The sequence below is a fragment of the Pelophylax lessonae genome (genome assembly GCF_965119305.1).
Source record: "Pelophylax lessonae genome assembly, chromosome: 5".
In the NCBI taxonomy this organism is placed as follows: Eukaryota; Metazoa; Chordata; class Amphibia; order Anura; family Ranidae; genus Pelophylax; species Pelophylax lessonae.
Genome location: NC_138772.1, coordinates 89,948,269 through 89,971,370, shown reverse-complemented (window position 1 = coordinate 89,971,370; position 23,102 = coordinate 89,948,269). Strand labels below are relative to the sequence as shown.

The following is a 23,102-nucleotide window of genomic DNA, read 5'->3' as shown; positions in this document are numbered from 1 at the left end:
AAAAAAACTGACGGGCGGATCTGAACGGTCCGCCTGTGTGAAAGGGGCCTAACTGTAAATTTGTCCATTGATTTTTGTTGTTCTTTGCCTAGCATAGATTGTGAAAGAGCAGACTAGCAACAATGTTTAAAGTGCTTCTAAAGACAACCTACTCTGTGCAATTTGTTTTTACAAAGAGCAGCCCCAAACATTCTAATGTAGGGTCACCTGCCAGCGATCTTCGCTCCTCCTGTTCTCTGTGTGCACCCATAGCAAGTGTCTTCCTATGGGTGCACACAGTACATGCATGTTCCTGAGCTGTGTGTGTCTGTGGAGCCTCATTCCATAGACACACACAGTGCAGCTTGGCCCCTCCCCCAATTTCCTCTTCACAGAATTTGATTGACAGCAGCAGGAGGCAGTTGCTCCTGCCACTGTCCAAGTCCCTGTGTAAAGAGGAAGGGATGCAGCCGTGCACAGCACTGGATCAATTGAGGACTTGGGTAAGTATTTAGGGAGGTGGAGGATGAGAGAAAATTCTATAATGTTTTGGCTTTAGAACCATTTTAATTGTGGTAGTTCTCCATGTACGAGCTACCCTGTGCAATTAGGGCAGTTTAATTCAACTTGCATGAGCTTTACCTGCCTCTTCTCTCAATGAGCAATATGGTGCCTCACAGTTGCCCTTTAGTCAGTTGATTGAAAAGTAAAATTTGTGTGGACTTGTCAAAGTTTCAGGAAGTCAGAGAAGTTGAAGTCAGACTTCAGTCCTTCTTTGTACTGGCTCTGCACCGCCCACTGACATTATATCATGTGTGCAGATGTGCCAAAACTCTCTTCTCAGCCTTCGGGTGCTGGCAGAGCCCTTCGGCACATCTGCAAAGGTGGAAAGATGGCAAAGTCTCCTGACTTCCCTGATAGTGCTTGTAAAACTCCACACATGCAGATGGTTGGGGATACCCATGTGTGTGCAGATGTACTGCAGGCCTTATTTGGAACACAAAGCCCTGCCACACATCTGAGGACACATGGGGGGGGGGGATGTAGTTCTTGCCTGGCACAAACCTCACCAGTTAAAAAATAATTTCCAACTTTAAGAGCGGAAGGAGGAGGAGGCAGAGCATCATAATTTACACTGAGGGTGAAGGTCCCCTTTAAGGGCATGGATAAAGTACAGCTGAAGTCCAGAACTCCCCAGAAACATTTTACAGAACAAATATTGTACATGCACGTACGTTGTTGGTGGAGAATTCTGTGGATGTACATATCTGATAGGAAGGCATTCGTTTGAGCCTCTGATGATTCCAGAAGGGGCAAACAGCAGCTCTCCTGGTAACTTCAGCATTTTTTTTGTTGCACTTTTATATAACAGTTTGCACATTTACAGTAACAAAAATGCATGTGTCTTAATGACTTTGCTTTTCCAGTTTAATTATTTCAATCACAAATCTACAACAAATGTTTATTCTGTAACATCTACAGCTTTTCACTGTGTTTGCATTTAAAGTTGTTAAAGCATAAGTGTCAAACAATCCCATACTTCCTCCATAAGCTGCAATCTGTGCCTCTTGATATCAAAATGCATTCATGTTATTCAATATAATATGTGTATTATGCAATATTTGTATGTATTTTTAGATTTTGAGGACGGTGAATTTTGTGTCTGCTTCCGCCTATTCAGTGAGGATAGTTAAGTGAATTTTGTAAAGTAAAATGAAGAGTTTGCTAGGAAATGGAGTTTCCTGCAGTTTTCTTAGCAAGGCTCTTTGAAGAATGGCATTATTGCTAATGATGAATTGTAATTATTCATAATTTTCTTTCTATACGTTGCACAGTCACCGTTCACAATGGTGCATTTCCCTTCTCCACCCAACAGTATGTCAGTTTAAATGAATAAATTACATTTGCTGAGGTCATTGCACAATGGGTAGGTTCTGTATGAATGGCAGTAAATTAGATTACATTTTGTCTAGCCATGAATTTCATACAGCAAAACAGCTAAATGTCAGCCCTTGCTAGCCAGTCCCAGCCAGAGAGGTTAGGCTTGTGTAATGTGAGCCTAATTAGCCTGGTCTAAATGGTAGAACTAACATGCTGGATGGCAGCACGACGTCAATGCAGAAAAGGTTCTGACACATTGTATGACAGGAACATTTCCAGATGAATGTCCCATTAAAGGAAATCTATTGTCTTATTTTTCCTTAGATGTGAATATTACCACTTTCATATTTATAATATTGCCCACATTTTGTAAAAAAAAAGCGCCAATTAAATTTAATTGTGAAACTTTTTATAGTTGCCAGTGATGACATGCCTAACTTGTCCACCATGTGCATTCAAGTAAATCAGTGCAGGGTTGGTTTTGAAACGGAACTCCAGGCAAACTACTAAATACTGTAATACATGTATGGGAAATGTTTTACCTTCCAAATAATCTGTTTTTCTGGATATCCTGATTTGTAGTGGGAGACAGCAGAGCCAGGAAGGTTACCTAATTTTTCTCTACTGCATGTTACCTGATTTTTCTCTACTGCATGTTAAATGTTAGACTGGTGGGAGGTTGTAACTAACTCTGATATGAGAGCTCAATTTCATAGTGCAAGGGGTAACAATTAGCTCCACATCCTGAAAAAACTCAACGTGTTTTGTACTAAATCTCTTAGGGTGAGGCTTTTAAGATGCCAAACAAGTTATAAACTGTATGATAGCGCATTAGTTCTTTATTACAACTTCAAATAATTGTTACACAAACGTTAAAAGAGGATACATTCATGGTTTTTGCCATATAGTTTGTTATACGGTCGGTAAGGTTGAACAATTAAATTATGGTAAACTTGGGCATGTTTAACCACCTGCCTACTGGGCACTTTTACACCCTTCTTGCCCAGACCAATTTTCTGCTTTCATCATTATCGCACTTTGAATTTGCGGCGTCATTCAACACTGTACCTATATGAAATGTTATCATTTTTTCACACAAATATAATTTTCTTTTGGTGGTTTTTAATCACCACTGGGTTTTTTATGTTTTGATAAATGAAAAAAGGCCAAAAATTAAGAAAAACTAATTTTGCAAACAGGTCATTTTTCTTTTTACTGATGAGGCGACGACACTGATAGGCGACACTGATAGGTGACACTGGTCGGCAGCACTAATGGGCACTGGTTGGCAGCACTGGATTATCACTGCAGATAACTCTAGCCAGTTACCTGCTCTCTCCTCTCCTCACGCTGTGATGGTACAAGGAAAGGAATGCCAATTACCTGCAAGTGTGTGTACGTTGTGAACAGCTGTGATTGGACACAACCAATCATGTGATTGGCTCTTTACCTCAATCAGTGATGCACTGTATCCTAGGGACAAAGCTCACCACTGCATGCCCCCAAGGGCACATGTGCTGCAAAAGTAGAAAGACGTCATGTGACATCCACCCAGAACTAGAGCAGGAACCCGTTAAAAAAAAAAAAAAAAAAGGTATAGACATTAATGCAAAGGTATAGACATTAATAATGCATACTAGCACATTATTAAATCCTTACCTTAGCTTAGAACGAAGCCCTCCAGCAGTGCACTGTCACCACTGACAGGGCTTCCATCCTCACCCAGTCTTCCTTCAGGTTTCGCATGCTCTAGCTGCCTGACTGGCTGAGCCGCTATGACGTCACACCCTCAGGCACGGACACGACACACAGCACTAAAAGAATGGGTATGCCGTTCATTCAGTGCGCATGCACCGGTGAAGTCACCAGCTGCATGCTGTGTGAATATCATCTAAACACCGCAGATTTTGGAGATAGTCACTGTATCTACAGGTAGGTCTTAAAGGCTTACCTGTAGGTACAAGCCCAAAAAGATTGCTAAAACTTGAAGTGTGCAACATTGATTATTTAATCAATCGATATGACAGTGCCTCCGTTGTAGAAAAAAAATTAGGTATAATTACACTGACTCAATTAGTTATTGCCTGAATTTGTGCTCTATGCAGATATTTTTAAGCACAATAAACTTGTGTGAAAGTATGGACTATGGAAATGGAAAAATAAATTAAGATTTATTTTACAATTAAGTCGCCAATAATCACGTATAGCAGAAGGGTTAATAGTTTTACATAGACACATAACATTTATATTTCATAATTAAAAACCACAACTTATTTGGCTAAAATTGCATGCTTAACAGGATAAATTTGATAGTTTACTGACCACTTGTAGGTATCACAATCAAGATAAGAAGTACCAATATTCTAACTAACCTAGCAGGCAACTAGGTCAACATTTATCAGACCATCCCCTTTGCTTTCTCTGCAACAGAATAAAGGGGTCACAATCATGGATTTTGATTACCTATTCCCTAGGGCAGTGATGGCGAACCTTGGCACCCCAGATGTTTTGGAACTACATTCCCCATGATGCTCAACTACACTGCAGAGTGCATGAGCATCATGGGAAATTTAGTTTCAAAACATCGGGGGTACCAAGGTTCACGATCACTGCCCTAGGGGATTGTGATAGGAGAGTTAAATTCAGGAGTAAGATGGAATTTTTCTTTTTTTTTTTTTTCAAGCTAAGGATTAAATTATATTTTACCCAGAAAAGATTGGAGTTGAATTAAGAGCCACACCCAAGTAAAACTTTCAGGGAAATTGTCTGAGCGTTACAGACTGAGAGAGTGTGTTGTATGAGAGTGTGCTAATGGTGATGATCGCAGGAAATGAGAAAGATGATGATGATCAAAAATGCTGATTAAGGATGAGGAAGCTGTGAAGAGCTCAAGATGGATGGATATGGATATCCTAATTATGATAGAAGGTTATGGATGGATCTGGTGATTTATCAAAAGGGATCCCTTTTCTCTCTGAATTTCCCTTTTTATTCCTAAAAATCCTATTATCTAGGGACTAGCCCAGAGGGTGTAGTTTGGAATATTTACTCCCCTCCGACTGGGGAGTAATATTACTGAATAACTACTTGTTTGCACAGTCAGTGGATTCACTGATCCACCAGATGGCGCTCTAACACCAGAAATCCCTATATTAGGTCTTCTGGGAATAAAATTGGATTTTATTCAATTCATTCTTATGGGGGATATAATAGTTTTATCCCTAGATTAACTTAAATATATAATTTTGCTTGTCATATGTATAGTTATGTTCCTCCAGAGTATTTTTAATATTATTTGTATCATTAATCTTTAAGATATTATCTTAATCATGTAACACTGGCTAAAGAGGTATGTGATTTAATGTAAGGACCCATGTAAAGGTATTACATATTACTCCTTAAAGATGTCTGGAAAATACCAAATTTCATAATTTTCCTTCTTACTTCTGAATCCTATATTATAAAAACATAACTATTTTAAGTCACAATCATACATATACACTCACCAGCCACTTGCTAGTACCCTTTTTTGCCTTCAGAACTGCCCTAATTCTTTGTGGCAAAGATTCAACAAGGTGTTGGAAACATTCGTTCAGAGATGGTATTTGGCATACCTTGGTTGTAACGATTGGTATTTGATTTACTGTTGCCTTTCTATTATCTCTAACCAGACTGCCCATTCTCCTCTGATATCAGCAAGGAATTTTCATTCACAAAACTGGCGCTCCCTGGATATTTTCTCTTTTTTTTTGGACCATTCTCTGTAAACCATAGAGATGGTTGTGTATGAAAATCCCAGTAGATCAGCAGTTTTTAAAATGCTTAGACCAGCCCGCCTGGCACCAACAACCATGCCACTTTCAAAGTCACTTAAATCCCCTTTGTTCCCTATTATGATGCTTGGTTTGAACTTCAGCAAGTTGTCTTCACCACGTCTAAATGCATTGAGTCGCTGCCATGTGATTGGCTGATTTAGCAATTTGTGTTACCAAGTAGTTGAACAGGTGTATCTAATGAAGTTGCCGGTGGGTGTACATTATGCTATATCTCATGTCATGATCATTAAGTCCTTTAAATATGAGGATTTCCTATATATACAAAAATTGAAAAGTGTTTTAATAATTTAAATGTATGATTTGCAATATGTCTTATGAGGTTTAAATTAGTTTGTTTTCATAATATTGATATACAGTCAATTCTCCCAAAATTACCTTTCTTTATTTTTAAGTCTTTGTAGGAAGATTCCAGAAAGCTGTCCCTTGTTAATGGTTTTCAATGTGTCCTTTAGTATTTAGTATTCCTCAACAATAGGAGTCTAATTTGTCATAATCAATTTATAGAACTAACATAAGAAGTAAAAACAAAACAACTAGTTAAAGTAGCCCAATGGGATAAAAGCTGCGCCTACAGGATAGTGGGGGACCCCCCCCCCCCAGCAAGGTGTCTAGGAATATATGGATAGGGCATATCAATAAGGAATGTTACATACTTTGAAGCTTATATTCAATTTTGGCTGTTTGGCTGAGGCTCGTTATTTTCCAGGTATTAAGGTTTGGGCCTATTAGAAAAAAAGTGAATATAAATTAAAATTAGGCCAGTCCAAATGTTAACCACTTATAGTTGCAATACCACAAACCTCTAGCAGGTGGCCCTACCACCTAGGAGAAAGCTAAATGGCTACTGTGAATCAAATGATTCTAAAGCCAAATGCAGTCCATATATGGTTTGATTTCTGAACAAATTTTCTTCCGAAAATCAGAAATTTAGTGCATTTTGTTATCCGACGATGCCACCATTGATTTAGAAATTTGACCAACCAAGCCTTCAATTTCACTTTGTGTTGCTACAGAAAATAATTTTCTTGCAGTGATGCGCATTTCTTTTTTGATTATATTTCTCGCACAATTCTCCCATCATTGATTAGAAAATCGTTTATTTAAAAAAAAATTCATCATACCCGATCACTCAAATTTGATGGCTGCATGAAAATCGGCCATTGCTGCAGTTCACTAATGGTGTGAAATTAGATAGATTTTCAGAAGAAAATTCTTTAGAAGCTTGACCCATGTATGGCCGGCCTAATACACACTACTAGTTTTTTTTTATCTGTTCATCCCAGCGGTAAGGAGCCGCTGTACTAACAGTCTGATGTTAGTACAATGATCTCCCCTGCTGAGCTGTTGTGTTCTGACCAGGGTAACTTTACAATCAGTTTAAATAATACAGACCCCCAAGCTATGATTAGACAATGGAGGAGCAGGAGCACGCTGGGCTCATCCCTCTATTTTTTGATCCCCCCCAAGTGTAGCACACCTGATTGGCTCCTAGTGCCTACCCTCCAGCTCCCAGTTTGTGTGAAAAGAGGAAAGAATATGGTGGTGTGCACTGCTTGGATGTCAAAAGCAAACTTTACCATACCAATTATTAAATGTCACCAGCATAACTGGAGGGTTATCTGCACCCACTATTATTTCCTCCCCAGAGCAGCTATAGCCTACCCCATTTTTGTTAACAGCTTCTTCTAATCATCAAGCAGCCTTGGGCTTTCTGTAAAGTTAGACAATGGTCCCCCTATCCATTTGTTTTCAGTGAACAAAAAAATTGAACCCTTTTGGAAACATTTTTGGATTGCTACTCTTTCCCTCCAAATAAACTAGATCCAGTTTGTCTTATGTTATCCTCCATAGTACTTGATCAAAAAGAGTTTGGTCCAGTTTAGGTCAGAAGCTTGCACAAACACCTTTGAGACGCTCAGATCGTGTGTGCTCACCCAGCTGTTCTCTGAGTGCTTTGTCAGGATTAAAATTGTAAATTCCAGCCAGGTCTGTATAGTTTTTTTCTTTTTTTTTTAAACTGACAGGTGTACTGAAAATAATAATTACATGTGTACTGGTATGTATCAATGATTCTAGCATATATATAACTTTAGGACAGCTTTTTGGTGTTCCAAATCCCAAAACTACCCTTAAGAGTAAACCTGATCCAAAACTTGGCTGACTCGAACTAAGCCTATAATAATGGTTATTTTTGGGAAAGCAGCATGTTAAAATGTTCTGCTTCTAATTCTCTATTATTGTTTTGATATGGGATTCTCGTGAAGGTTAACTTGTATGTTTTTTTTCGTTAAAATTTAAATCTGAAATATCTAGGTTTACGGCAAAAAGACAGGGTACCTTAAGCAAGCAAAAATCTGAAAGCGTTGTCAAAAAATAACTTTCATATAAATGTAACAGTAACCCAAAATGGATACTCATGAAAAATATGATTTCACATGAACATTTTGTGACTTGGTGTTACTAAACCTACAACAGTAAAATTAGCCTAGAACCTAAGGGGGTTAATCCTCTGAATTGTGTAAAAAGGCTGTTTGATCTTGTATGAACTGATTCTCTTTCCACTGACTCCATAACATTTCCCGATAAGACAGAGCCTTTGGAGTCAGGCTGCACATGCTCAGTTTGATGTGTATTGCTAGAGAGAGTGTTTTTTTTTTTTTTTTTTTTTTCTTGGGAGAGTGCATGTGATCAACACAGGGCCAATCAGCAGTCCCAAGACAGAGGATCAGGGGCCCTGTATCCTGATTAGACAGCTCAGTGCAGTATGCAAACTCCTCCTACAAGCTTTACTAAGAACTGACAGAAGTCACAAGGCTGCTATATTCTGCTGATGTAATAAGGTATTTAGCAGTTAATAGTTACTAAAATAATTGCATTTCCATGTTTTGAGTACTGTCAGGGACCAGATATAGTGAATGCAGGGTCCTGGGTTTAGTAACACTAAGTTTGAGTAATCTGTTTGAACTGTATTGTAGGACAGCTAGTGACTATCCTTGTGCTTGAAAGAACAGCTCAGTCGCAGTGAGAGGTTATGACATCATGCTTCTGTGGCTGCTTTCCCCTAATACACAGAGAACAGTGCTTTGTGTTCCGTAGAGCCCCAGCTGGTTGCTAAATTGGCTCTTAAAATCTAGAAGGTTGTGGAGGCCTAAGATCAGCAGATTGTCTGGTCTTGGTTGTCTGGTCACAGAAAGCACGGAGCTTGCTCTTTTCCTCCCTAAAATTACCTGGTTCAGTCAAGATGTTCCTCTCTTGTGTAGTGTCAAAATGGATGCTGTACTGGCTTTGTCTGCCCTGTAGGTTCAGCTAGTTAAAGTATGAAACAACTAGAGGGGGTACACTATGTAGTTACATAAGTCAGAGCCACATTAACCCTCCTCCTTCTGTCTCTCCAGAACAGGTAACCTAGCAATTTGATTGTGCTTTTTCGAACTTTACAGTAATGGGTATAAATTATCTTAGCAGTGCCTATTTGAAACGCTATGTTGCACATGGCCAGGTAAGTATGATAAAAGTAAATTCCTATCAGTTAATGGTAGCATCAGTGGCCTGTAATTCTAACATTATAGAATCAAAAATAGACCACTAGGAGTACAGAGATGTGATAGTTAGTGGCTCCTGATATATCTTTAGTAATTCTAGCCACATGTACGCAATCTGAAGGAATAGGTATAATCCAGTCCATAAAGTCAATTATTCTACCTGCAGATTTTTATAGTAGGCATCTCCAGCCATTAAAAAAAAAAAATAAAAAAAATACTCAGAGCAAAGCACTAAGAAGGAGTTGTGTTTAGCAACTAGCTAAATGACAATTTCCTTAGCACCATCAGGATATTTGTTTGGATACTTACCAGATGAATTCAGACTTTTGGTAATGAGTGTTGAAAGATAACAAAAGTGGTATGCTAATATGTATCTAAATCCAAATCCAATTTATGTTTTAGGTAGAGCGGGATGATTGGGACTCTTGTGTGGTTTTTATTGCTTTCTGTGTGCCTATAGGGATATTTGCCGTGCCTGAAAGTGAGGGATATCCAAAATGTGAATTATCACCAAATAAGAGTAGTGCGGATATTTTCCAGTGGGGTTTCTTGTTTTATCAATAACTATCTGAGCGGGAATTTTCCTCACTTTGGATTGTTTTTTTTTTTATTTTTTGTTATTTGCATGGGACAGGAGTAAAGTGAAGTTTCCTAAATGCAACACAGATTGAAAAAAAGAAAACCTGGGAACTTAGTCATTACCTACTTAAATCCATTACTGTAGGCCTGTTTGACTTGTGTGAGAGAGATGGCTTTGGGTTAGTACTATTTAAAAAAGATAAATAAAATAAAAATGTTTTTTATAACATTTCTATTTTTTTATATACTTTCCAGTTGGTATTAAGCAAACAAGGGCACTGTGTGTCCTCTGAATAACCAGTTAACATTATATAGTATGCTTCTTTATCTTGTTTTCTTGAGTTTTAGTGTGTATGTGAAACAATGTAATACAATTAAAATACTTACAGGTCATAACAAATCCCAGCTGGAGACCTTGAATAGCTCATCTGAATGGGGTAGGTTTGGTGCTGTGGTTAATCACATATGCCCAGCACTTCTGTGTGGTCACTGGTGTTGGTGAAGGGGATCCACCGTCATGTAGTTAGCCACCAATGCTGATATGTGCACATGTAAACATTATTTAATTTAGCTATGTTGCGGAAGCATCATGTTATTACTGCTCTGTGTGATCACAAGGAACACCTGAAATACAATGTCTAACATTGTGTGAGAAGCACAAAAATAGGCAGTCTCTTTACTAGGTAATATGATTGTATTCTATACTCCTAACAGGTGCCAGTAAGTCCCAGCTAAACAGTTCATCGGAGTGGGGTAGGTGAGCTTTTCTGATTCTTAGTGTAGCTGGTTCTATCCTACATACACTGAGGTGACCCTACAAATGTGAACTCACCTCTGCAGTTCAGAAAAAAAAATTGCTGCGCTACGTTTATTGTCACATTAAATTGGATTTCTTACTGTTTAACTTGTCTTCCTCCATTTACATGACAAAAGCTGGTACTTTTTGACTAAATTTAAGTGGGTGGGCAAATTTTAGAAATCCTGCTGCACCCTTTGTGTCCTGACAGTTGACGCTCAACCTTAGGATCATATGTACAATCCTTAACCTGTTTCCCCTTCCCACCGCCTTTATTTTAAATGTAAAAACAAATACATTGGCGCTTAGTCCAGCATTGCTTTGTTCAATATCAGCGCTGTATGTCATGGTGACAGTAGTGCTCTCCAGGCAGTCCTATTTCCAGTTGAGTCTGTGGTAGGCAGAGCATTATGCCTGTCAATGCAGGGCTCTGTTGTAAACTCCTTTTGCAATTAGTAAATACTAGTAAAACAGGTGGGACCAAAAGGACACCGCAGATTTAGGAACCATGAAAAGGGAAATATAGGCCATTAACCAAATTCAGAAGTTGAATAACGTACAGTCAATATGTTCCAGGTAGAAGTGTCATAAAGGTGAACGTGCACTTGAAATGTTAAGCTAGTTTTGGGTCTGCGGTCATGCTGGTTACATTTTGCATCATGATTTCATACTGATGACATGAAGTATTATGACAGGTGGAGGTTTTAAATACACACTGTAAAGCCATTACTGTTAATAATTAAATTGCCAGCTGAGGGACTGTGTCCTCCTCTCTTCTGTGTTTGACATCTGATGGGAGGCACACAGTGGAAAGCAGTCACACTCCTATCTCCATTCTATTTTTTGAAACGTGAAGCAAAGGAACTTCACAATGCTTCTATGCACCAATCAGATACCTTGTTTAATTCCCCTAGCACAGTTTCAGTGATGAAAACTAAACCTTCCTAATCTTTGCTGACAGGAGACCTATTTTCCCCCGATTTATTTTTCATAAATCAGTCTCAGTCTTGAAGTTTGTGGTATTCTAGCTCAGTGGCTATGAGATGTATAGAAAAATTCTAACTGCACTTTATGGTGTAAATTATGCTTGGATTTAGAGATAATACTAGTGGTTGTCCATTCCTGTTAGATATCAATAATTGTGACACTAATTTAACAGGCACTAACAGATCCCAGCTGGAAGTATTGAACAGCTCTTCAGATTGGGGTAGGTGGAATCTGTAGGGAAATTCATTTTCTTGAACTGTAGTAAATGTTCTGGAGAATACTTTTTTTTTTCCCAACATGCAGGGGCCCTGGGTGTTGGTAGAACCCTTCTCCTCCTCTTTTACAGAAACCTGGGAGCCCAATGTTCTTAACCTGCCATTTCCATGCTCGCTAAGAAATATGTTTTGATTTTTTTTAAATCAGCCAGCTTTTTTTTTTCAAGCGGACTTCCACCCAAAAGGTTTGTTTGCTTCATCCCCCCCCCCCTTTCCGCTGCCACATTTGGCACCTTTGGGGGGGGGGGGGAAACGGATACCTGTCTAATTTGGGCACCCGCTCCCACTTCCAGGTAAGATCGCCACACAACAGTTACGGCGATCTATGAAATTTCCAGCCCTTCTTCCTTCCCCCTGCTGCCTTCTAGGAGACACACAGGTCTCAGAAGACAGTGTGGGACCATTTCAAAAGTACAGCGTGACTTGCACATGTGTAGTAGAAAGCAGGCTGTGACGCCGCAAGGCTTCACTTCCTGTTTCCCTTATGCCCCATACACACGTGCAGATTATCTGCAGACTTTTGTCTGCAGACTTACCAAAACCATATAATATGAGGTCAAACCTAAACACTTTCAATTTGTATGCAATCTGGCAGGCCCTTGCACTACATAGAAAAGGTAAGTCTGCAGACAAAAGTCTGCAGATAATCTGCACGTGTGTATGGGGCATTAGTGAAGATGCTGGCGCTTGCACCCTGAGCCAATGGACAGATTGGCTTGGGGTGCTGACTTTGTGGGATCCCTGGACAAGTAAGTGTCCTTAAATTAAATGTCAACAGCTACAGAATTTGTAGCTGATGACTTTTAATTTATTTTTTCTTCTTTACAGGCTGGAACTCCACTTTAAGTAGACAAAAGCAAAATAGTTAAAAAGAAAGCAGAAAAGAAGATTGAAAGAGAGAGATGGAGGGGGGGGGGGGCAAAAAAAGGGTAGGGGAGCTAAAGAAAAAGAGTAGTAGTTTTATTTTGATAACATTATCTCTGACCTCTTGAGTGTATTACTATTTAAGCAGCTCAGTTGGAAGTGTAATTATCTATGCTATCATGATTCGCAACAATCAGGCTCCCAAGTTTACTGAAAGAAGACAATTCTACAGCCAATTTTGGGGCAGATGAATTAAATCATTTCTAAAGGTTCCTTTTTTTTTCTTCTTCTCTTTAATATAATAAACACATCATACTTACCTGCTCTGTGCAATAGTTTTGCACAGAGCAACTCCGATCGCTGGCACTTCTGCCCCCCCTTGCTTGCTCTGGGGGCACTTGTGTGTGCGCGTTCCTGAGCCGCCTATGTGTGTCTGTCCTTCCCCCCCCCCCCCCACGCTCCTTCCTCACTGGCTGTGACTGACAGCAGCGGGAGCCAATGGCTCTCACTGCTGTGTCTCAGCCAATGTGGAGGGAGACACCCAGGAGAGCCCCCGCTCTCTCGTGCGCATTATTGGATCATGCTTGAGTAAGTATTAGGGGGGCTATGGGGAGCTGCACACTAAATGTTTTTTCTGGTTTATCAACCAGTAAAAAAACAAATTCTATATCATGCCTTCTAAGGCTTTGTCTACATATCACCATTCCCCAACTGCCTGCCCCTCCGAAACCTACACTCCACAGACCAGTAAAGGGTTTAGTAGAGGTTTAGTGCTCTCAAATTCTGAAATCGAAGAATTCTGGTTACCCTGTAACTTGTACTGACTGGATAGAGAACAATGCTGACATCATTTGCCATTAATGAGTAAAAGCGCATTCAGTGATCTATATAAAAAGGGGAGAGGAGATTTTTTCTATAGAAGGTTCTGGTTAGGTGGCCATCTTCAGTAGTTTGCAAGTTATTCTATTTCTGTCCACAGAGATGTCTGCCATACTCCAACCCCAGTAAGTTGGGTTTTTGAACTTTGTGATATGACAGCCTTCTTAGATTAGCGTCCTTTAGAAAGGGACACAGAGAGACAAGGCAATAACTTACGTTTGCTAAAATTCTTAGGGGCACATACACTATTTATGTGAACATTTAAATTATAGGGTATGCTTATTATTTAATAACCAGTACTGAAAGGATGTTGATAGGATCAGTCACTATTATCAATATTAATTTGACAATTCTGAATTTTTACCCTTTATAGTAGTTTCAGCACAAGATAAAATAAAACCGCTTTACCTATGCAGAAACTCATTACCTTCAATTGATACTTTACCAGGTGGCACATCACAGTTGGAACCACTAAACAAGTCTTTTGAGCAGGGTAGGTAAAGTGCTTGTAAAACTCCACTGTCTTTTTGTACAAGGCACTCTGGGGTTGACTGACATGGACCAAAACAGATTTTAGGCAGCTGGTACTAGCAATCTTTCAGGCTTCTTTTTTTGTCTTTAGAAAAGAGAGAATGGGTTTTGGTTGCTTTTTCCCTTACACTGCAACCTCATGAATGTGTTTTATTAATAATAATAATAATAATAAAAAAAAAAAAAAAACACTCTCAGACCTTTCTTACACTTTTGGTGGGTGAAGGCTGCATAGGAATGTAATGTGAATACTCTTAATTGCATCTAATACTTTATCAGGTACCAGTCAAATACAGCTGGAACAAAAGGACACTTCTATTATATGGGGTAGGTTAAATGCAAAGTACATCTCTACTTTATAGGAACATATACTGTATCCTAAGCCTTTCATATGTCCTCTTGTTTAAAACTGCTATTTATTTTGTTCACAGTAGCCATGGTATCAATAATGGTTAGTCCTTCATTGGTTTGGTCAGTTGTTGCCACTGTTGTGATCTTGTGTACTCTGTAATTTTTACTGACATTTTATTTTATTTTTTTTTAGTGGAGGAAGACACTGAAGAAAGCTCTCGATCAGGGCGAGAGTCAGTTTCAACTGCCAGTGACCAGCCATCTCATTCTCTAGAGAGACAGGTTAATGGGTCAAGCCAAGACAAGAATAAGAAAGAAAAGAGCGGTAAAGAGAAGAAAAAAGACAGAGATAAAGATAAAAGCAAGGCGAAAAAGGGTGGCATGCTGAAAGGTCTGGGAGAAATGTTCAGGTAGGTAAAATTCTATTTTTACAAAATGTTTATACATGGTTACACAGTATAATTTTTTATATGCATATGTAGCACATTATACATTTAAAATCTAGTTTTAAATCATTTATTATATTATTTATTAGATTCCTAGGCTATGTTTAAGAGTTTTATACCTCTGTTAGATCATTTTCTTTCTTGTTCAGTCAATCTTTGTCAGTCCACCAAACAGATTTTCCTTATAACATAAATGGTAACCAATTTGGTCCAAGACATCATGAGTCTGTGATTTTAGGGCTGTCAAGGTAAGTAATAGCGTGTATCTCACTTAGGGCTTTATGACCCAGTTAGAAAAAAATATACACCAGCATCTGCCCCTGAGACGCATAGCACCTTCAGCATTCGGTATTTGTCCCTCTTAAGAGTGGCCAATAACCTTGTAAAAAAGCAATGGCCTGCTATCTAAATGGCCTGTGTCTTCCTCCTTAAACATATGGCTTCCATTACGAGTGCTAAGCAATGGATTCATTTAATAGAAAGGTTGAACCAAGGGATTTTTAGCAAATATCATTTTTAAATAGCAAATGTATAAGTATTTAATATTATACAAAAAGCAGAAGCGTCCCCCTTGACTTTCCCAACAATTGAAGAAAAGTGTCACCTGCAGCATACCCTTCTAAAACCCTATCCCCAATGGGTAACAGTTTGTCTAGTCACATTCCAAGATGACTGCAGCATCTTCATAGTTTTTAAAGCAAAATTAGATTAATACGTTCTACAGTGCTGTATTTAACACACCGTAATAAAGAATGTGATTTTTATTTTCTGCAGTGTAACTAACATATACATGATAAAGGTCCTTTAGGTAATAAATTATCCTGGATGTCCTGGTCAGTGGTTAAACATCAGTCTTGTGGAAGATTTTAATCATTTTATTTAAATAGAATCTATAAGTCCATTTCATTGATGAAGTTAGGTGACACAGAAATAGACAGCTTGGCACTTTGACTCTTCTATTTATCTTTACCATTCCAGCCTCTATTCTACTTCAAACACTGTCAGTAGAGGACCTTGTTTTAGCCAGCACACATCTTAATGCTCATCACACATTGATCCCTGCTGTCCCCATTTCACAAAAGCGTTCATAATGTTTGTAAAGGTGGACAGATAGTGTTGTTTATCACACAGTCTTCTTATATTGTGTCAAGCTTAAGTTAAACTAGTTTAGTCTTCAATTATATCATATAGTGCCCATTGTTTTGTCACCACAGACTGCAGGCTGTGTCAGCAGTGAAATCCTAATATGAAATCTAGTACACTTTCTTTTTGGTTTTACTGATGCGTAGCATGCATAGGGAATTTGGATCAATGTCTAAAATGGCCACAGCACCATATAGATTGCAAGTCACTAGTCTTCATGAAAATAGTATGACAGTTGAGACATTCTACTGTATATTCATCTTGTAAAATATTTTATATGTTCGTCCTATAATTGTGGCAGATGTTCAGACATTGTTTAGACCGTACCCAGAAGACCAATTCACAAGCATCTCACCACTCTGTGTTATTCACTTGGACCATGGTAGCATGCAAAAAATTGTAGACATGATCACCATGCAACCAGACTTTAAATTGAAATTGCATCTAGATTTGTAATTGAAAGAAAGAAATATCGTACATACCTTATGGCTGGGAGTGTCATACTCATCCAATACATAGTCTAATTTCCAGCATAATCACCAGGTAATTGCACCATTACCACACCTGTTACTGTTATTGTAATACGAATGCCTTTATTGTTGTTTTTAATAATTTGCTTATCAAAAAAGCATTTGTCTACATTAGCAAGCAGTCTGCTTCAAAGTCAGCAAGTTTATTTTCCCTACCTTGTGATAGACTGCAGAAGAGAAAGTTTTTTGAAAAGATGGATTTGAATCCATAGAACATGCATCAGTAATTGGCCAATAAATTTGCCTTATTTCACAACCAGTTTAGCATGCAGCTGCACAGACCCTCTGTTTTTCTTCTATTGTTTAGTTCAGTCGATTTGTGAGATTTGTGTTTGTTTAATGTTATTTAAGGGCAGTAGGAAACAAGAAATTATCCAGTTTGGTAGTGATCAAATAGGCAGAATCCATTTCAAGTAGGTGATCTCTCGATTGTTATTCTTTACTGTGCTGCTGAGCTGGATCATTCACAGGGCAACCGGGGCAACCTAGGTAGCTGAACTCACTTCACAAGGGAAAATGCACTTTTAGGAAGTTAGTTCCTAATAGGGTAGATTATGCCAATAAAGGCAGTGAAAATGTGTTCTCTGTGTGTACTGAAAATGTGTTATCTCTGTGTGTACTGAAATCCTTACTTATCAATGACAATCAAAAAAAAAATGGGATTTGTGGTAGCAGCTACTTTCCCAAGGCCCAATCTTGCCTCAATCCATTTTTGCAGTGCGACGATGTCTTATCTCTAATAAAAGGTGAAGTGATTAGTAGATGTATCCCCTAAAATGTTCACCAAAGCACAAAACCATACAGTCAGCAAGTGCCAAAGACAAACTGAGGAAATGGAAAAACAAATATATGCAATGAGGGAAAAAAATAAAATGGTAAATTTAACGTACCATGTATTATATCAGCCCTCGAAGATTAAAACAGCTGTTTGAAAAGTTTATCAGCTTAGTTATTCAATTCATGAACTTTTTTTCTATTATTCATATGTACAAAAGGGTTGTAGGCTAAAATTTTCTTTTCAGTCTTTCTGATTTCTTGTCCCCATTGTAGGCATTAATGAAGTGCATCCGGTGACATTGTCTCACAAGTGTACATGTGGTATAGTATATCTAGTTGTAGTCAGTCACATTTAACTGGATTTTATAGCTAGAACAGGGTAGTTCCACAATTTTCCCACCTCCCATCCTGTTCTTAGACAATAACATGTGCCTTTCCATGGTGTTTTAATCAAAGTGTTGGTGTTACCTATGTGGTTTTATATACTCGGGTATTTTCCTGAAACTCGTTAGAACTAGAGAAGTGGATTGGATAAGCTACGAAACATCTTCAACATTACAGAACAAATTTATATTGCTAACAATTACTAGGTCTTCACCTTGATTCTCAAAAAATAAAATCAATGTATTAATCATTTGGCACTGTACTAGGTAGCAGATATACTAAACTTGTTCCAAACTCGCTGTTAAAATTCATCTTTTCGCTAATTTTTTTATTTTTTATTTTTTTTAGTTAGAGTTGATGTACTTCAACCTTTACCTCCCTGTAAAGTTGGTTTATTTTCCCCAATGGCATGTACAGGGTTAAACAGTATCCACCTACGTTGCTAAAGAGATGAAAACTCTGGTTTGTATGTATATCACAGGAAATTCCATACAAATGCCTTGTTAATCCCTCCCCTCCGTCCGGCACGTATAACAGTGCATTATTTAAGTTTAGAAGAGGCTCAGAGTGCTCCCTAACCATTTCTTTCCCTGTATCATGTACTGTGAAGGACAGAACAGTCTTTCTGCTGGAATATCATCCCATGTAGACAGCTGTAAAAGATTAGGCCTTGGCTTTATCCATAATCCTTCATTAAAATGTAAATAAACAGTTTTTAGAAAATCGCACAATGTACACTAGAGCAGCCTTTTGGTGTGCCGCCAGAGGTCCTCAGGTGTGCCGCGGAATCATGGGAGAGAAGGGATGTTTGATGAGCCGGATCTCCTTATCCCCTGTGGAACTGTACATCGGCACTACGAGGGAGCTTCGTCAGCTTTGGCAAAGTAAAGGGAGGAGGAGTGTGCTGTGCTCTGTTTCCCCCTGCAGTGCAGTACCCAGCTGAATGAGGAAAGGTACTGTAAAATGCTTTAAAAGGGGTGTGTGTGGGTGTGTGTGTGTGTGTGTGTGTGTGTGTGTGTGTTTGTACGTATGTGCCTGTTTTGTATGTGTGTGTGTGTGTGTATTCGTACATGTGTTTTTAAGTGTGTTTGTGTACACATGTGTCTGTATGTGTGTGTGCATGTGTTTGTGTGTGTGTATATGTATGTTACTTTTAATCCTGACCCCCTCTTTTTCCTGTACCTTCAGAACAGTTTATGTGAGCTTGTTTGTTATAGCAGCAAGGACTGTTGCTCCTCTGAAAAGCAATCAATGCTCAGATCACTTTTTAGAGGCATTTGACAGGCGATAAAGAGGCAATATGTTGCCTCCTCACCACCTGTTTTAAGCCCGTAAATGCAGCATCTTTACACCACAACCATGCAATGCACACAGTTGTAGGGTAGTTGCAGCACAGCCCATTCACCCTGGGTTTACCTCCAGCTGCAGCCACAGCATGTGTACACCCACAGCTGCTGCCTCTGTAACTAAAGGTGGAGAAGTTGTGGGTGATAAAAACAGTTCAACCATGTGGTTTTACCACCCCTCCAACCTGACATGGGAACAAGCCCTTGGTTCACATTGGTATGACTGCGTTTAGGGCAGCCAATTCATTTCAATGGGCTTCCCTATCCACAAAAATGCAGAGAAAGTAGTCCCTGCCCCTTTTTCAAAAATTGCGCTACACCAAAAGCACCCAATGTTTTCCAATGTGTGGGGTACCATTAAGAATTATTGGCATCCCTAAAGAGCAGATCATTTGTCTTTGTGTCAGGAATGGGCACGATTTTGCTTGTGTTCCTGCGACATACAGTATCCAGAGCCAAGCCTTGGACAGGGGTTCCTCGAGACTGAAAATACTTTCAAGGGTGCATGGACTGGAAAAAGGTTGAGAAACACTGATTTACGCTACTTGTATGTTTGCTGTTTGGTACATGTCGTGTAGTCTCTTACAAGACAATCAAGTGAGGCATCGGCATATCGTTATACAAGCAGGTGAGAAAGATAAGAAATCTGATGAAACTCCAACCCAATGGGTCTCTTTCCTACATGTTTACATCTCGACACAACTTTGTTGATATCATCTTTTCTAGGCAGCATTCTGTGTTTGCGACCTTGAGCAAAGGAACCTTGTCATGAAAGAAGAACTTAGGCTGCCATTGTTGACCTCCTTTCTAAAGTTAAAGTGATTGTAAAGTCTCGTTATTTTTTATTTATTTATTTTTTTTAAATAAGAAACATGTTATACTTTCCTCCTCTGTGCAGTTGGTTTTGCACTGAGCAGCCTGGATCCTCCTCTACTCGGGTCCCTCATCACTGCTCCTGGCCCCTCCTTCCTATCAAGTGCCCCCACAGCAAGCAGCTTGCTATCGGGGCTCCCGAGCACAGCTGCAACTCCCTGTGTCCATTCAGACACGGAGCTACTGTTTGGCTCCGCCCCCTCTCCTGAATGGCTAACTGACTTTGACAGCAGCGGGAGCCAATCAGGAGGGAGAGTCCCCGGCGGCCAAGGGACTCGTGGACATCGCTGGGGAGAGATGGGGCTCAGGTAAGTATTAGGGGATGTTGGGGGGGGGCTTCTACACACAGAATGTTTTTTTTCTTAATGCATAGAATGCATTAAGATAAAAAAAACCTTCTGACTTTACAACTCCTTTAAACTCAAGGTAGATCTAAAAGTCACAAATTAGAACAGCTTTGTGTTCAATAATAAATACTTTTTCTTCTAGCGGAATAAGTACTAAAATTTGACTTGGTAACAGTCTGCTGCTGTTTTATTGTCCAAACAGCAAACTTGGGTGGAGAGAGAAAATAAACTCTTTTCCTTTGACGTGTGATTTCGTGCAACTTAAGTTGCATCAAAAATCGCACTAATGTGAACCAGCACTTACAGAAGTGGTTTCAAATACATTTTTTTATAGAGAAGAAATGCAAATTAATAGTAACTTTAACTTGTTAGTTTTAGAAATATTTACCTGAATGCAGACAATGACAGTTTTCCCCATTGGCTTCAATTAGCAGCAACAGATTAATATATTACCTACTATATATTCCGGTGTGTGTAGAATGCAGAGTTCTGCCAGGTCTCACGTTTGTAATGTGTACTCGAGCCTCCGTTGAAGGCTTTGTTAGCATATCACGCCTCACCAATTGCAGCTGAACAATGCAAATGGCATGCCAATGAGTTGGTAAGTTTCTCACTAATGTTCACAAATTCTAATTTATACCGTCCTGACATTCACATACAAATCAGTACGGCATGATGAGCAAAGGCTGATATCTTTAATTTTGGGGGGGGGGGGGGGTAGAAATTGCATTATGCCTGGCAAATATCAGGAAACACCTGATGCATAATGATTTTTTTCTATGAAATAAATTATATTTATGAATATAAACTGGTTCCAATGTGTTGCATCAACAACTTATTCCATTATTCCACTAAACACAGATTCAAAGAAAATACTGTCCCTGGAATTCTCAAAGACTGGCGCAGACATATTTTGCAAAGTGTATTGTGTGCATTCTAAAAGTGATGTAGCATGCACCAAATTCATGTACCTGTTCATAACTTGTTCTTGAATTTTGGAGCATGCTGCGCCACTTTTAGAATGCACGCGAGGCACTTTTGCAAAATCTGTCTGCGCCAGGGTCTCTCTCTGTACGCCAAAAGAGAGTTGGTTCTTAGTTAGCTCTACTTTCCTAAGATAAGCACAGACAGTATTTTTTTTTTAATTCAGCACATTAGTTAAAAAAGTTAAAGGTGTAAAAGTGGAACATTGTTAGAACTTTTAGAAGTACTCTTTCTGACTTCTGTATTAGGGAATCTGCATGAGATTTACTACCTAAAAAGGAAACTTTAGATCAATGTAACTATATATAAAAAAAAATGTAAACTATACCATGGCTGGAATTCTTTTATTTTGCTTCGTAATGGTAGAATAGCTGCATATTCTCAAGGATTGTCTTCTGTGGAGAGCCTCTTTAGCCTAACTGTAATAGGGGTATGCAGCCTGTTGCAGAACCATAGAGCATCTGAAAGATAGACCCCCATTCTGCTTTATGCTTAAGTGCAAGAAGTAAATGAACATGGTATCATATATACCTTTTCAGTTGTTATTGCAGACCCATTAGAATCCCTCCACAAACTGGTTTTTACTCCATATGTTGCCATAGTTACTGAGCAATTGTAAGATGCCGAATAGTTTTCACAGTGTATTGGGAAAACTTTTTGGAGATGCAGCACAATCTATCTTTTCACTCCTCTAAATGGACTCTCACCAGCCAGCTATTACACAAAATTTGAGGGATGATTGGAAGTGGTAGAAATACCATTTGACCTATGAAGCCATTATGATGCATTTTTATAAACAGCATTACATTATTCATGTTGCAATACTTAAATGTTTTCTCCACATCCCTCTTTCTCATCTTGCTTGGTCTTTGTGTACCACAATCTATAACTTAGCTCAGCCAGCAAAAACACTAATGGCTCGTGTAACAATGTTTAATAAGCCCAATAGGATGAACTGGAAGATTATAGATCTTTCCAGTTGAGGTATGGGGCTGCAGAAAAATTTGGATAGCTTTCTAGAGAAAAGAAAGCAGTGGCAAAAAAGATATTCAACAGTGTTTTGAATCAATTTTTGTGTTTTATCTGTTATTTACTTTTACTGTGTGCTAGGTTTTATCTGAAAGCAAGAGAATAGCTGAATGCTAAACAAGGAATACTATTAATGGGTGCTTTTCAAATGTTTTACTGAGTGCTCACTGAAGACTATAGTAAATGTTACTTATTGTGCCATATTCTTAAAGTGATGTCATAAAAACATATAGGTTTTCCCTCTAGTGGTTTCTTGCCTATAAAGCAGGGCAGTCAGCATTCTTGATGAACGACTGCTGCATTAAGGTCTTTTTCATGGCCAACCTTAAAAGGACAGTTGTTTCTCGCAGAGCAGCAGGTGGGGAAGCACCTGCCCATACTCCCACCAGGACTTACTGCAGATTTATTATGTGATCCCCTAAAAAGATGATTACTACCTTCATTTTGACTAGGACATTTATATAAAAGGCATTTTTGTTTTTTTAAGATTTGCGGTGTTTTTTTATTTTTTTAGCGCAAAAAATAAACCCAGCGGTGATTAAATACCTCCAAAAGAAAGCTCTATCTGTGTGGAAAAAAAGAACAACATTTTATATAGGTACAGTGTTGCATGACTAATTGTCATTCAAAGTGTGAAAGCTGAAAATTGGCCTGGTTCGAAAGAGAGGTTAAATGCCCAGTGGGAAAGTGGTTAAAAATCCAGCGTAACCTAACCAGCTTTGGACAATTTATAAATCAAACTG

The 23,102-nt window shown here is 38.8% G+C and overlaps 1 protein-coding gene across 9 annotated transcripts in view; it reads left to right on the top strand.

Moving 5' to 3' along the window:
- PARD3 (par-3 family cell polarity regulator) overlaps positions 1 to 23,102 on the top strand; it is a 901,610-nt gene that overhangs the window by 587,704 nt on the left and 290,804 nt on the right. For all 9 annotated transcript variants that reach the window (XM_082258262.1, XM_082258264.1, XM_082258261.1 and 6 more), the window contains one exon: positions 14,694 to 14,910. In XM_082258262.1, the coding sequence (XP_082114388.1) occupies positions 14,694 to 14,910 (217 nt within the window). The remainder of the gene's footprint in view (positions 1 to 14,693; positions 14,911 to 23,102) is intronic.